Source organism: Eleutherodactylus coqui, chromosome 2, assembly GCF_035609145.1.
Source record: "Eleutherodactylus coqui strain aEleCoq1 chromosome 2, aEleCoq1.hap1, whole genome shotgun sequence".
In the NCBI taxonomy this organism is placed as follows: Eukaryota; Metazoa; Chordata; class Amphibia; order Anura; family Eleutherodactylidae; genus Eleutherodactylus; species Eleutherodactylus coqui.
In genome coordinates, this window is record NC_089838.1 from 299,866,019 (window position 1) to 299,881,949 (window position 15,931).

Below are 15,931 nucleotides of genomic sequence, written 5' to 3' on the forward strand. Positions count from 1 at the left end.
TCCATATTGAGATGTAGGTATTTCATTTCTGAAAAACAGACAGAAAATTAGTTTGTGTGTATACCCTTATGTACATTTTACACAGGCTGATCATCGGGTCCAAGCGTTCCTTGGATTGCTTGATTCACCCGGCATTCGGGCTGTGTAAAGGGACCAACAATCAGTGGATGAACAAGCAAACGCTCATTCATCAGCTGATCGGCTCGTGTATGCGAGCAGAAAAATGCTTGCTGACCATCCGTACATCTCTCTATGTGAAAAGATAGATGTACAGCGGATCTATGGTCGACCGATCCTATTAGTGATCGCTCATCTCCACAAGCAAATTCTCGGCCCGGTAAAAGAAAATTAAACGAATACCAATCAGCACTTGTTACATCAGGCTGAGAATCAGCCTATTCTCACTGAGCGTCATTCTCCCCGGGGTTTCTTTTGAATAGCTGAAGACTGTGGACATCATGGCACAGTCGACTAGGCTATCCTATACCAAAGCATTAACCCTTTCCAATCCAATTTGTATACTGGTTTTCCTAGGGGGCTTAGTCTTTTTCTGCCGTTCTACAACGGCGCTATCTGCTGGCTAAAGCCAGTACTGCATGGATAGGCTCCGACAGCAGAGAGGCTGGCAATACACAGTAAGAGAACCCTGATGGATATCTTCCAACATCGGAGCTGTACAACTTTAAATCATAATGTCTTTAGAGGTCAGACAGTGGATTGGAAAGAGTTAACAACTTATACAGTAAGGTGCCTATTGGCAACATATAAATAAATAAATTAAATATCCTTATTTGTATAGCACAAACTTATTCCGCAGTGCTTCCAAGCAAGCTGGGTCCTCATTTTACCGACGTCGGAAGGATGGAAGGCTGAGTCAACCTTGAGCTGGCTACCTGAACCATGTGGGGATTGAACTTGCAACCTTCAGGTCGTGAGTGAGAGCTTAGGACTGCATACTGCTGCTTTAGCACTCTGCGTCACACAAGGCCTATACAGTGGCATACATCAGAGGCCTCTATTGGGAAAGCCTCCTGAAGCATACCTCCGACATATACTGTGAATGCGCCCTTACACGTACCTTGATTCTTAAGGGCTTTTTTCAGGCATATACTACTGATGACATGTCCTTAGAACAGGACATCAATAGCCGATCGGCTGGGGTCCACCGCTTGCTGTCTGCGAGCACAACACGGAGGGGTAGGAAGCAGAAGCCGATGATCAGACCAGTCTAGTGGCTGGCACTAGTAATTGCAGGCACAGTTCCCATTGAGTTTAACGAGAGCTGTACCTGCAATTACCAGCGCCGGCCACTACACAGGGATTGGAGCTAATTTGCTTCCGCTCCGTACCCCTGTGTGTTGTAGTACTGACCGTGCTTGATCAGCTGATTGGAGTCTGTCACGGAGGACCCCAACCAATCTGCTACTAACAATCTATCATCAGTAGTATTTTCCTGGAAAACCCATTTAAAATTAATGAAGTCTAGGATCACTTTAAGTTAACCCCTTTGAACCCACATTTTCTTTACTTGACGGTAACAGAAAATCATTCTGATCCTAGGAAAACGAACATTTCCAATGTTCAAAATAGAGAACTCTCCTCATAAAATTAAGCTACTTAGAACTTTGTGTTGTGTCGTTCCTCTGTTATTCCTCCTGGAAATATGATTAAATTGACAACAAGATTACCAATTTTTCCTTTTCAACAGGGTGCATCTTACAAAGTCTGATTCAGTCAGCACCAACTGCACCATTTAACAGGTAAAGCCAAGCAAAATGTAGTATTACATGCCCATCATTCAAACGAATGGTCATCCATTTAACGAATGAACAGGCTGGGCCCGCCGGAGCGAGAGACACTCTTTGTAAGCGGCTCATTAATGAATTTTATCATGCCGGTGGCAAGCTTTAAGGCCATGCCAGTGCTGAATCTTCACATTCTATCTTGTAAACTCATTAAATGCTAATGAGAACAGAAAGAGCAGCAAGAATATAATGTAGAAGCTACAAGTACAGCACAAGGCAAAAACAAGGAGGGCCTGGAAGCCAATGAGCCCAGAACTTTGCAGGAACTAAAAGGGGTTTTCTGTGACCTAGGTCATCAATAGTTGATTGGCGTTGGTCCGCCACTCGGGATCCCCACTGATCAGCTGTTCGCTTGACCGCGGTCACTGTGGACAGAGCCAGAAGTAAACAGCTCTGTGCACATTGCAGTGGTCAGGATTGGTAATGCGGGTACTGAATTCAGTGCAGGTTGTGCTTGCATTACCATTACAGGACTGCTGCAGTAAGGACTTCTGCTTCAGGCTCTGTTCAGACAAACAAAAAAACATCTTTTTTTCCATAAACAGCGCCACTCTTGGGCCATGTCTGGTACTGCAGCTCAACCCTATCCAAGTGAACACTATACCAGACACTGACATGGACAGATGTGGCAGTTTTTGGAAAAACACATGATCCCTTTCCTACTACCAGACACCCCCTCCAACTTTTTGGATGGTTTACAACTGATGTAGATGACATTTTCTATTGCCTGGCCACTAAAATTGTAAAAAAAGGCTCCTAAAATATACATGATGTGTCCACCTGTACGCAACCACAATAGTTCTAATGCCCCCATTTCATATCCTGCAGGGTGATACCCCAAAACTAAACTAACAGTCAACTACAATTGAAAAGCCATGTAATTGTCAGACGTGGCGATCACATATTCCGAGGGAGCGGTGAACAGGGGGCAGCGGGTAATACTGACCTTTGAAGTAGTGGAGAGAAAATCCAGCTTTATTAATGGAACCGTCAGATACAAATCTAATGAACAGTTTATTGGCCGAGCTCTTGAAGTCGTCTGGCTTGTCATAGCCACAGTAGCGGCCAATCAGAGGGCTGGTATCCGAGTCGCCATCGCGGATCTCCAGAAAGTCGTATGCGCAGCTATCGTGTCTCTCAATCTGTGGAATGAAGCAGCGTTAGATTTATTTGGCTAGCGTTTACATATCATTTAAAGGGTCTGCTTTTCAACTTAAAGTTACCCCCTAGTTTTGGGACCGGAAGGGGGTATGTTCAAGGTGGTAGTGGTCTACCATCCCTTTGATCCGCCGGATCTGGGTCCTATTTGTGACCATTCAAGAAGGGTGACGCAATCTTCAGACTACCTGATCCCCACAGAGCATTGACAGTGTTAGACTACCAATGCACTATAACTGCTCTGATTTGCCAGAACTGATCACATGATCAGCAGTTGCAAATCAGAGAGCAGCGTAGTGCACATTAGGTCGGTAGACAATTGCTGCAGCCCTCTTGGACCACAAAAGCGTGGCATGGAACCCGCAGATCGGAGGGAAGGCAGAGAAGAACAACTGCAGGTAATATAACCCTCTTCAGCCCTGGGACAGAATATGGTCCTGCAAACAGGAGGACCGCCGAAACCAATTGGCTTGTTATAATCGCCCACAATCGTGACTAGACAATGGACATCTATGAATCGCCACTGTTTACTAGAACGGACTTTGGGTCTTAAGTTACCCCCATGTTCAGCTCAGCCAATACTGACATCCGGCCGTCTCCACAGATGGAAGACTGTTAGCAGAACCCACTGAAACAAGCAGTGAAGCCTTGTGCGTCAGACACAGCTGGACTATGCTTTTGTACATACGTGATCTCAACATGAAAGCGCAGGAGCGATAATCACTAGTACTGCTGGGGGCCCAACAATCATCCCATTTGAAAGGACCCTTAGTCTTGCAGTTGACCAGGGTGGCAAAGCTGCAGATAGAAGGGGTTGATCCATATATAATACTTTACGGTCTTGTATGAATATAGTTCACCTGCCTCAGATGTCTCACAAACCCTACAGAGAATGCCCCTCAGGCCCCCTCAATGATGGCGGCTCTATGAAAGAGGTTCCTGCTCTGGCAGATCTATACACTACATAGACAGACACTCACTTAACCCGTTAAGGACCAAGCTTGGTAAATATATGGCGCTTGATCATGGGCTTTAATCCCCGCCGATAGCAAAAATACAACGCAGGATTAAAGCCTCTGCTTGTACAATTAAGCTATTAAGCTAGAGTAGGTCGGGTCTTCAGCTGTCAGACACAGCTGAGGACCTGGAGGAGAAGGGATAAGTGTTTTTTTAATCGCTTCTGCTTTCTCCTTTTCTGGCTACATAGCACTCAATGAGCTCTATGTACTAAAACGTGGAAGTATTACTTCCACTATGTGACCCGGAGGTTCATGTGACCGCCAGGTCCCCCTGTTACAGCAGAGCTGCCGGGTCCTGGTAGCCCAGAACAGCTCTGTTAGTGACTATTATTACTACAGGGGAATGTTTTCCCTGTAAATGGGGCTCCTATGGATACCGCAGCTACAGTGGAAAAGTGTCAAATGAAAAAAAAAAAAAAAATAGGCAATGCGAATGACCCCCAGAAGTCCTATGATGTCATGGGGGGTATGGGTAGTTTAATAAAAAAAAAAAAACAAAAACCCCAAAATAAGTACCGTAAAAAAAATTACAGAATAAAATAAAAATATATAAAAAGAGAAAGAGCCACCATCAATCAAAACAGTCACCATATGCACCCTGTATTCCGAGACTATACAAATTCCATATCAAAAAGTCCAAAACAATATGAGGAACTCATTACCCACACTTTATTTTAGCATAAATATACTAATTTAAAAAAATACAACTATAAATTTTTTAAAAATGTTATTTTAAAGCTTTTTATCCCAATAAAAAAAAGCAGAAAAAAAAAAGTCAGTGAAAAGAATATATCTAAAAAAAAAGAGCCCTGTATGTCACGGCAAAAAAAAAAATAAAACAAAATAAGCAGCACAAAGAATTTTGATAGCTGAAAGAAAAAAATAGGGCAGTAAAACCATGGTCTGGTCCTTTAGGGGTTAAAGTGTAACTGTACCCTCTATAAGTTTTAATACAACATAGGGGCATGTCAAACGTTTTGATCGGAATGGTCTATGGTCAGCATTGTTGTCTTGCAGCGCTGGGGTACTGGGTTCAAATCTGTTCAAGGGCAGCATCAGCATGGAGTCTATATCTTCTCACCATGTTTGCGAGGGCTTCCCTCCATACCCCAAGACCCTATAAAGAGGCGTGTTCAGATTGCGAGCCCCCATGGGGACCAGACCCAACATAAGTGGTGACAATCTGTGTATATCGCTGTGGAATATATATGCGCTATATGAGTAAAGCTTCCCCCACTACACAGTTTCAAAGGATTCCTGTCCCCGTCCCAGTGATGCGTCTCTCGGGCCTCTAACCTCAAAGGACTGAAATACAATTCCTATGTTGTAGCCTTCAGCCACCCGCAGCTTCCATTTACAGTCCTTGTTGGGTCTGTAATCATCAGGATAGTTTGGAGACTGGATGTGACCTTCATCTTTAGTTACTTCTCCTCCGCACTCGGCTGCAAGTACAAAGGGTTAAAAAGTTAGGAGACATCACGCAGAATAGTGTATGTAGTAATACAGAGCACACGTCTATGTGAGTACAAGCTGCAAGCTTCTGAACACTGGAGACTGTTTGCCACGTGGCCGGTTATACAATTTCCTAATCTAGATTCTGTTTCAGTTTCTCACCATTTTAAAGACCTCTGCTTGCTGTCAGAGAATGATAACATAATGCTTTACATCTAGTGGCTCAAAAAGTACAGAAGTACAGAGCTAATACTTCTCAGAGCTGATAGGTCACTGCAAATGCATCATGAAACATTGTATCAAGTGAACCAATGTCATCAGCAGCACAAATCTCTCCTGTTCGGAGTTTGCTACAATGTATCAAAGTAAGGTGTCACATGACAAGCAGTCTGCCCTACAACTAATGCTTTGGGTGGCGTATTATGAAGACTGGTGAGTCTGGGCTCTGTCTCATATAAGGATTGCCTAGACTGGACACAACTGTAGAAAACACTTTGCACAAATATGGCGCGTGGACAGTGCCGTATTCGCACAGCTAATTCTGCGCTGTGAGAATGTGCACTCTTAAGGCGCCATAAACATTTTAGCAAAAAACATTTCAGCAAAAAACATTTCAGCCTTCCATGGAGTTCAATTTGAAACACAAGAAAAAAAAAATAATAATAATCGGCAGGTCATTCCATGGCACAGATTATAGGGCATTCACATCTGCCGCAGCATTGTCTGTCCATAGACATGCTATGTTAAAAAATTCTCCCCTGCCCACAAGCGGAAATCAACTGCGATTTTCCGCTCGCGGGGGAGAACTGCAGCATGTTCTATCTTGTGTGGAAAAAAAAAATCGCACAGACAGCTTCCATTGTAGTCAATGGAAGCAGTCGGTCCCGCGATACTTCCGCAGCGAGCACTGTGGAAGTAGCGCAGGAATCTGCGTCACAGTCCATGGCCAATGCGTCATGCGCTGCACTGCCCATACGCGCAAGCCGAGACACTCGCGGCGGATGCGGACAGGCGAGTATAGGGTCTCTGGGGGGCGCTGCGTCTGATTCCGCTGTGGGCATGAGGCCGGTAGACACAATAAAACTAGAACACGCAGAAACTTTGTATGATAACTTTGGAGTATATTGATCATGTTAGACACTGTCTCTTCCTTACACCACCTCTTGGCTGGCTGAATTTTAGGTCTACTCTTAGGGTACTTATCCACTAGCGGTTTTTTTTTTTTCCGCTGCGAATTCGCTGCATTTTTTTTCCCAATTGTCAATGAGACTTTAAAATGTTAAAAACGCAAAGTTGCGTTGCCTTTTTAACATTAGGAAGTCCCATAGGCATCTGGGAAAAAAAACGCCGCAAATTCGTAGCGGGAAAAAAAACCTCTAGTGGGTAGTCACCCTTAGCCATGGTCTAAAACAGCAGTGTTTTTGCCTTTCTCATGTGTTACAAAATACTAGAGTGATTCTCCTTTAATGGCCATGTAGACCTTTGCGAGGCAATGTCTTTTTCACTTACATGAACGTATTTGGAGCTGACAATTGTTAATACACTACAAGATAATTAAAAACATTGCAGCGTTTGCCTTCTGCAGCTTCTACATATCCCTGTATATAGACACTGCAGTCCTTTTACGTGGACCGATTATCAGGTGTGTAAATTACTCCAAATGCTTGTTCGCCCGACAATTGAGCCATGTAAAGGGACCAATGATCAGCCTGCAAATATTCATCAAGCAGAAAAATGATTGGCTATACATCCCATGGGAACAGGGAAATTTAGAACCACCCATGGGATCGAATGACTGCACTAGCAATTGTTCAACCCCATAAGCTGATTCATTAGATTGGGTCCAGTGTACTCAGCTTGTGTAAAAAGGACCGCAAGTCTGAGTAGGAGACCGACTGCTTCGCTTTCCTCTACTGCACCTTCTCATCAACCAATTTAACATAGTTTATTAACATAGTTTATTATTGTGGTGCTAAAGTAGCTGATGAGAAGGTGCAGGAGAGAAGAGAGTTAAGAGCTAAAAACTATGTCCAGCCTCACTTACGGATCTCTTATTGAGACTCAGCCTGCAGTTTCTATATACAATGGTATGTAGAAGCTGCAGAAGACAATTCAGAATTTTTAATCAAACCCTATTGCAGAAATGAATGTCATTCCCAAGCCAAAAAGTGCCCCCTCCAAAAGGTGTACATAGCCTTTAAATACACACTTGTATCCCATATCACAGCAGATATCCCCACACACATACATGAAGCATGCATGACCAGACAGGTCAACAGGACAAACAATTTGAACTACAAGGACTAAATTAGCTTATGGCCCCTATACCTTCGTAGACGGCATGAAATCCTTTCCCCACATAGTTGCTGCTGCTTCGAAACTCTATCCACAATCTACTATCGCTAGATAATATGGACTCCGGGAGTTTGTCGCCACAGTATCGGCCTGGGAAAAGAGCAGAGCAGAATGGGAACGGTTAGCGACCGCACATTGTATTGGGTTGGTCAGACATCAGGACTAGTATTGGGCAATACCAATGAGTGGAGCTTTCTTCCAGTGTCCATCTCGGACTTCTATGTAGTCGTACCAACATAATCGGCTCCGGTACACATCCAGGGAGGTAAAATTCAGTCTGATCTTAGGGGAAAAAAGAGCAAGTTAGAATACATGGAAGATGTAAAGATGTGCACTAGAAACGGAAAGGGGGTGCATAGGCTAATACTGGAGTCTTTAAAGTAACCCTTTAGACAAAATTCGTATCGGGGTGGGGGACAGGGTAATCTTACCAGACAAACTCAGTCTGGATCTGCTGGTTCGTGTGCCCCTCTTCAGTCTTCCTAGTTGGCTGCAGTGTTTTTTGGACTACCTGATGTACACTGTGCATTGATAGGGTCCTAAACTACTGACACACTACAACCACTCTGATTGGCTAGCGTTGCTCATGTGAGCAGTGCTGTCCAATGTAAAAACAGCATGAAGGGTCTCCAGACTACCAATGCAGTGTGCACTGGGTAATGAGAGGAGATCAGAGAAGGACCACAAAATCCAAAAGCAGTAAGGTAATATTACTGCCATACTCCGGTTCCAGGACAAAATTGTATCCCTAGGACTGCTTTAACACAATTCAAGCAAAGTTAAACGGATTGTTCCATTTCTATTTGCTTTGTTGCAGGAAGCAGACAGCTCTGTACATTGTGCGGTGGCCTGGATTGGTACTGCAGGTTGAGTTCTATTCACTTAAACAGGTCAAACTCAGGCCACTCCATACTGTACGGAACTGTCTACTTCCTGAAGCAGCTCAGCTAGAAGTGGGACAACCCCTCTAAAGGTGTACTAATATCTGTACATACAAGGGTCATGTAAAAATTATTGATAACACCAAACTACATTTGCAGTTTAAGTAGGAGTTGAAACGGCATGAGCAACCTGAATTTTTGTGAAAGAAATCTGCTCACGTCAAGAATATTATTGGGCGGTATTTGGTGAGATGGTGTCATTTGGTGGGTTCTTCTGGTTGGCAGAAGTATGGATGATACTAAGATAGAAGTATGGATAGATAAAGCTCATGAGCTCTATTTTCATATTATCCCGTTTCCCTGAAAATAAGCCCTTGCTGCATAACCTTTAAAAAAGGAATACATTACCTAGTTCAGTAATGCCATGGCTTGGCCAATTCATAAATCCCGCTTCCACAACGCGATGGCTGTGATTAGTTTTCCGACTGCTGCTCAGCCAATCAATGCAGTACTTGATGAACCAATCATAGCCATCACTTCCTGGAGGCGGGATTTATGAATCCCCTAACCAGGAAGTGATCTTCTGTGGGCTGTTGAGGACTGCAAGAAGTGCGATGGAGCTCCGGAGAGCAGCGGGAGGGGCTTGGACCAAGCCTTATATGCAAGTATTATAAGATATCCCCTGAAAATAAGACTTAGGGCCTCTTTTGGGTCAAAAATTAATATGTCAGGACCCTATTTTCAGGGAAAGACGGTATATACACATTTACTCTGACTTTGTTATACTGCACATGTAGTAAGGGGTTGCCAATATTTTTTACGTGATCCATAGTCTGCTCATCCATACACAAGATTAAAGAAAACATTGAATATCTCCCTGAAGCTTCAGTCCATTTAATGAAATAATCATTGTCCCAGTAATGAAAACACATTAGTAGAAAAACACCAATAGGAGACGCATAGCTAAATGGTTGTATACTCTCTACCTTCTCTCCTGGGGTGACGGACAATCTCCATACACAATGCTCAAATGCGGAGTAGCCATTCGGATACCCTGGAGATGAGAAGTTCCCTTGGCTGTCCTGCAGAGTCTCCCAACAGGCTGTAAAGACATATTAAAGACGTCAGTCAGTCATTATTTCCATAGCACCACATAAGATGTCTTATCTTCTACTATCAGGTCACAATCTATACCGAGACACATTGTATATAAGTGCACTAAAGGGCCAAGTCCATAGGACTATGTAGGTTTTTGGAGCGTTGTCCCTCACTATATGGCTCTTTTACCGAGTGAGCAGTTTCTTAATAACGTAAGGACACAGCAATTCTGCTAAGACATCTATTCAACACGCTTTACAAAAGCAGCAATGCTTACCAAGATGAATAAGGGTTAGGGTTCATGTTTTAAGAATGTAGGGGGATGGAGAAGATGCGGAATGGTGGGGGGAAAAAGAAAAAAGCATCTGGAGACTTTGCAATAATGGGAAGGTCATAAAGGTGACAGCAAGGATTTTGACGGATCAGAGACAAAAAAAACAAACAAAAAACTAAATCTATTGTAAGCTGGTATTGCCAGGGTGCAGTGTGGTAGCAGAGCCTCCTACCAAGTGTGGGTGTAGGGTATGAGAGAAGACAAATCTATGAACCTACTGGGCACTATTGTGATTAAGCAATTCTATTTTCCTTAAGAAAAAGCAAAGAAGGATCAGACCCCCACAGGACCAGCGGTGCCCGAGGGCAGAGACGTTGACCTGAGAAGGTAATTTACTGGATTTAGGCTCAGTGGTGTGCATGGCCACGTCTATTTGGGAACACCCAATCATATTTATGGTGCCTAAATAATAACACGCACAAAGCTACAACGCGTTTCACTTGAAGCACAACCCTTATTTCGACTCGCAAGGAGTGTAGAACTGCACTCTTTTCAGCACTTATGTCCCGTTTCCCATGGCGGGCGCATGGTTTGTCAAGGAACAGCACTTGCTGGAGTGTAGTCCACATTTCCGGAGAAGGTCAGGCTCATTTATCAAAACTAACAGTAAGACTATCCTTATTGCTCATAGCACGTTTGTTCTTTTTGGGGCGACAGGTTCGTGCCAATCGAGATCACTGGCTCTTACATTGGCAGACTTTTTCCTGTGGGACCACTTAGGGGTAAATTGTTCCCCAATAAACCCCTCAGTGTTGCCGCACTAAACAACATTAGACGTGAAATTGCCCGAACGCACTTTCATCAACATGGAGCGCTAGGTTCAGAAGTGTTTGGTGGTCTGCTGTAATCACTTTCAACATCCTCTTGTGCTCAACTGTAAGAGGATGACTGGTTTTGTTTGCGTTATTTTGTTTTACAGTTAAGATCGTTTCTAGCATTATATATATATAAGTTCCCCCAGGATCTGCAGCAAAGATATTGGTCTAATATTCCACGGACAATCCCCTCTGTATAAAAAGGACTGGGACTTATGCTTTGTGGAGCAAGTTACTAGATTAGAGTTAAAAGAGGGGGTCATACTCCCGTTCAGTTTAGGCTATGCCCTCTAATCTGGGAACTCCTTCGGCATAACCCATGAAGCACGCAGAAGTTGGCAGGAGGGTAGCTGGAGTGGATACGCCCATTCCAACTTTGTCATGGTGGTGGCAACTCTGCCTAGAAATGGTGGCTCGTGCTGCAGGTGGATTGCAATAGGGCCCTTGTTGGGGCAATCTGTAGTTAGTGCAGGTCCAATGTGACGCCAGTGCCTTTTAGTGCTATGCAACAATGAAATAAAGAGTCCAGTCCCAAGCGCTTTAGTGAAACCGAAGGCACACAGTTTACTTGTAGCTTGGAAAACAGGTCATAAAACTATATACATTCACTCCTGTTTTCTCTATTTGGAGAAAGAAATGAGGTAGCCAGGCGGAATTAAGTGGTAGCTGAACTAGGAGATTATTCGTGGAGGAATGGAGGGAACAGTGCAGGCTCTTTTGTAGACACTGACTACTGACTGAAAGGGGACAGGTTAAACTCACGATTGTGGTGACCGATTTCCTTCCTGCTGACAAGACGACCTTCCCTGGCAATATTCCTTCAGGGCAAGGTTAAAGATGATTTAAGAAGAAGACTCCTCTCTGTCCTGCGGTTCTCCCCTCCTGCTGAAGGCTAGACTTCATGGCTAGACTTCCTCTATAGCTGGCCTCCAGACCTAGGCCAAGCACTATCCAGGCCTGAGTTAGGCTAGACTCCTCATTCTCCAACTGGCTTAGACTTCCTAAGACTTAGACTGACTAACCCCACCCACGCGCTGTCTCTTATACCTTCCCCACTAACCAATCCTGAGCTAAGGGGAAATTATCTACCCAATCCCAGTGCTAGCTAGGGGTGATTGATAGATGAAATAGGGGGCTAGGGTGAAATTTGCAAAGTCATGCAGAATAGACAGAAAAACAAGAGACGTTAACTGTTAAGTGACTGAACAAGGCCAATCTACAAAGAAAGACAGATGTTAGTTTACATACATTAAGACATAGACTAACATATATACTCCACTTTAGCAAGCTAATATAGTGCTGTGGGACCCAAACTCTGGGTTACTACAGCCAGAAGAAGCCTGAACTGTCCAAGGAAACAGACTCTTCGAAAGAAGTTCTCCAGCTCCTGGGCAAACAAGTTGTTGCTGCCAGCACTGCTTTGACTGAAGTTGCATTCGCCAACATTATGAAGTGGAATCCTACATTAAGACAAGACAGCAGTGGACGGGGTCGGCCATGTAACCGCACTTTTGCCCATAGGTTCTCAGGGATCATGACCACCAGGCCTGTACCCGTTACCGATGCCAGCCCTGTTCTGGTAACGGCGAGTACCATTCTTGTCCTCTGTGGTATATGACAACGGGACAGTAAATCATTCTAGGCCAAGGACTCCGAGGACTGTAGCGTGCTCCTCAATGGGATGACTGGGACTCATTTGACTGGTTGCTAAGGATTTACTGCTTATCTCTTTATATGGGGGTTGGTTGTCAGGCATTGAATCCATAGCAACCAGTCTCTGAAATTACTCATTGTCACCAAACCGAGGGCAGGGGCAAAAATAGATTGGAACAAAGACTTTGGTCGCAATGAATGGTTTGAACATGACCGATATTGCATGTAGTAGTTTTGGAGGAATGCTCGTCGAGACAAACAGATGAATGAAAGCAAAGTTAAGTTTGGATCAGTCATTTACGTGTGCATACAAAGGGCAAACAAGGCCGACGTCAGGGTTACACTGACCGTCTAATTACATATCCCTGTGGTACAGCTCTACCACCCTCGCCTTCTCTCTAGCTTTCATCCCCCACCTTACTGCGGTCTGTCTCCCCTCTTCAGGACATCGCAGTCATGGGACTTCCAGATGTCACGCAGATGTTCCAAGAATTAAGAAAAACCGAAAGACTGACTGACAAACATGGATCTAAAAGGATTATTGCACTTTCAAAGTGTCAACAAATTATAATCCCCGTGCCCTTTAGATGCATGTCTAATCTATAGAGATTGACTTTTTTAATTTACTTCCTTTAACTTATTATTTTGTACTTTTTGCTGTCCACGGTATTAGTTTGTGACCTGCCCCCCCCCCCCCCCCCCCAAAAAAAAATATAATGGCACTATGGTAGAATGGGACAACAATGCTATCATATGCAAGTTTTGCCCCATTAAATGTAAGGCTGAGCAATGCAGAGCAGTAAACTTTTCAGAATATGGGTACCCAATAGTGGGGCCTTAGGTTAGATGACCCCCTCGCCCAATGTCACAGCAGGACAAAAAAACAATATATATTGCACGGATAGGCACACTGCCTGTATTTTGCTTATACAGAAGGATAGCAGCATACCCACACCAGAACAACTCAGTGAATAAATATGGTACCAGAATCAAGCGCATAACATAAATACAGCACCAGAACCAAATTGATTACCTAAATCTAGTACTAGAACCAATTTCATACCATAAATACAGCACAAAATCCAACCACAGTTCATAGATACAATATCAGATCCAAGCTGATCATAAAAAAATACAGCACAAGCCCACCTCAGTACATAGATACAATATCTGAACCAAGCTCAATACATAAATACAGCACCAGAACCAAACTCATCACATGAATATAGCACAAAGCAACCTCAGTATATTAAATACCAAAACCAAGCATAACTATAATCCCAGAACCAAGCTAATAACAAACACAGTAGCATAAATAAGTGATCAAGTTGTGGCGATTCTGATGAGCTGATAGCCGCACCTTGGATCATTCGAGTAGAGGAGACAGAGCCGCGAGGAGGACGATTCATGTAGCTCCACAAGATGCTTCTGGGCAGAGCAAGAAAATCACCATGCCGGGTAGACCTCAGGGAATAAACACCCATAGCCTACACCCACCTAGTGCCCTCTTCTGCAAGCTGGTGGTCAGCGCCAAGGGTTGCATGTAGCCAAGGCTAGCCATGAATGCATGATGAGGATCAGCTGCTGATCTGGCTTCTTATCTGCCCAGATATTTCCACGGCAGCGGAACCTTGTATTACATTGTGGCCATTCAGCTGAATGATCGTCGCGGTAGTGCATGGCATCCTGAATAAAGGGGGGGGGGGGGGACTACCCTCTATAATTCCATATGCCCGTATAGAGCGAATGGACCAAGGTTGTCTTCATTAAAAGATCCCATGTAATAGACTCCGTATACACATCCACATGAGGGAAACCTGGCCAAAAGCAGGTCGTTGTATTCGGGATTACTCCATCAGCATCAGAGGTCTCGTTCGGAACGTCTGTTGCTGAATTCCATTAAAATACAGGTTGAGAGAGCTTTCGTTGCATGCAGTGCTTGAATGCGGCATTTCTAACTACGCGATTTTTGAATTCTGACGCAGGGGCATAGCTAAAGGCTCATGGGCCCAGGTGCAAAAGGTTATTTTTGGGGCCCCCCAACTTCTCTTAACTCCTTAACAGAGGCGTAACTTGAAGTTCCTGGGCCCGAATGCAAAACCTGTAACAGGGCCTCCAACTATAATGCTTTATTCATAGTACTGGGCTCCCTATATGGAAAAGAGAGGCCTTATGGGCCCCCTAAGGCTCCTGGGCCCAGGTGCAACCGCATCCCCTATAGTAACGCTAGTGTGCTGACTGCTCTACTTTTGCGCATTTTAGTGCTTTTTAAATGCACTTCATCGCCCACCACAATGATGGGGTGTGCTAAAAAATGCTGTAACATGCGTTTTAAAATGCTGGGCGAAATCACGATAAAACACAGAGGTTTTGGACACTGCGTTTTGTGGACGCATGTGCGAGAGAGTGGCTTTATGGGAATGCAACTAGATTATTATCCTCTTTGCCATACATGAATGCGACCCCCCATACATTTTTTTTATTTTGCGCCTAGGGGTCCAACAATGGTAGATAAACCCAACCTTCCTGCTGCAGAGAACATAATGCAGCAGCAATCCATCAGACTCCCTGGGAGCGCTGGCGACAGCTCTGCAAAGTCTGCAGCAGAGTTCGAACGCTAGCTGATAAAACGCAAGATTTAAAGCGCTCCGACGTGTTTTTTTTTCTCTCCTTCACAGTTGAAAAACAGCTCGAGCGCAATTAAAGCAATCTGTGTGACAGAGAGAGACGAAATACCACGATATCCTAGAGAGAAGAATCTATGACATGCAGCTTGAGAAAACACAACCACTTGCCAGGACCCTTCATTGACATCTGAAGGCTAAAAGCTGGCAGACCAAGTCTGCCAAAAACTCGACAGAAAGAAAAAAATTCGGCCCAGGTTTAAGCAGGGAAAGCAAAAATAAAAACATGAGGGCGATGAGCTGCAAACCGATGATCTGGTGGGGTGGGGATGAAGCTTACTGGAACAGAATAAATGGGAGTTTCAATGTGTACATGGGCTTTAGAGAATTTGGAATAGCGAACTGCCATCGATAGAGCAGCGGTCTCTACAAAGACCCTCTCGCGTCCCGCATTACATTGATAGACCATTGATTTCAAAGAGAATTCTGTTGTAATGCTTCATTTTCCCAGCGGGGGCACTGCAGGAAAATTGAACACATACTGCCAGGTGATCGCTGGAGGAAACCCAGTAATGATCCATCCCTTTAAGTATACCTGTTAGGTTTTTTTTTGCAGAAGTTCAGACATTTCTTTTACAGTGCGCACATGTGGTAATTTGAAGTTTAGAATAAATGATGAACACATGTTGTGCGATACTGCCAACTGGCCAAAAGACCGAGCGGCAGACTCCAAATCC

General features: G+C 44.2%; 1 protein-coding gene across 1 annotated transcript in view; it reads right to left on the reverse strand.

Annotated features, from left to right (window-relative positions):
* Positions 1-15,931, reverse strand: part of BMP1 (bone morphogenetic protein 1) — a 115,988-nt gene that overhangs the window by 26,737 nt on the left and 73,320 nt on the right. The window contains exons 8-12 of the mRNA XM_066593465.1: positions 9,657-9,772; positions 7,969-8,071; positions 7,763-7,879; positions 5,279-5,424; positions 2,752-2,947 (exon numbers count right to left, since the gene is read on the reverse strand). Coding sequence (XP_066449562.1) covers positions 2,752-2,947; positions 5,279-5,424; positions 7,763-7,879; positions 7,969-8,071; positions 9,657-9,772 — 678 coding nt within the window. The remainder of the gene's footprint in view (positions 1-2,751; positions 2,948-5,278; positions 5,425-7,762; positions 7,880-7,968; positions 8,072-9,656; positions 9,773-15,931) is intronic.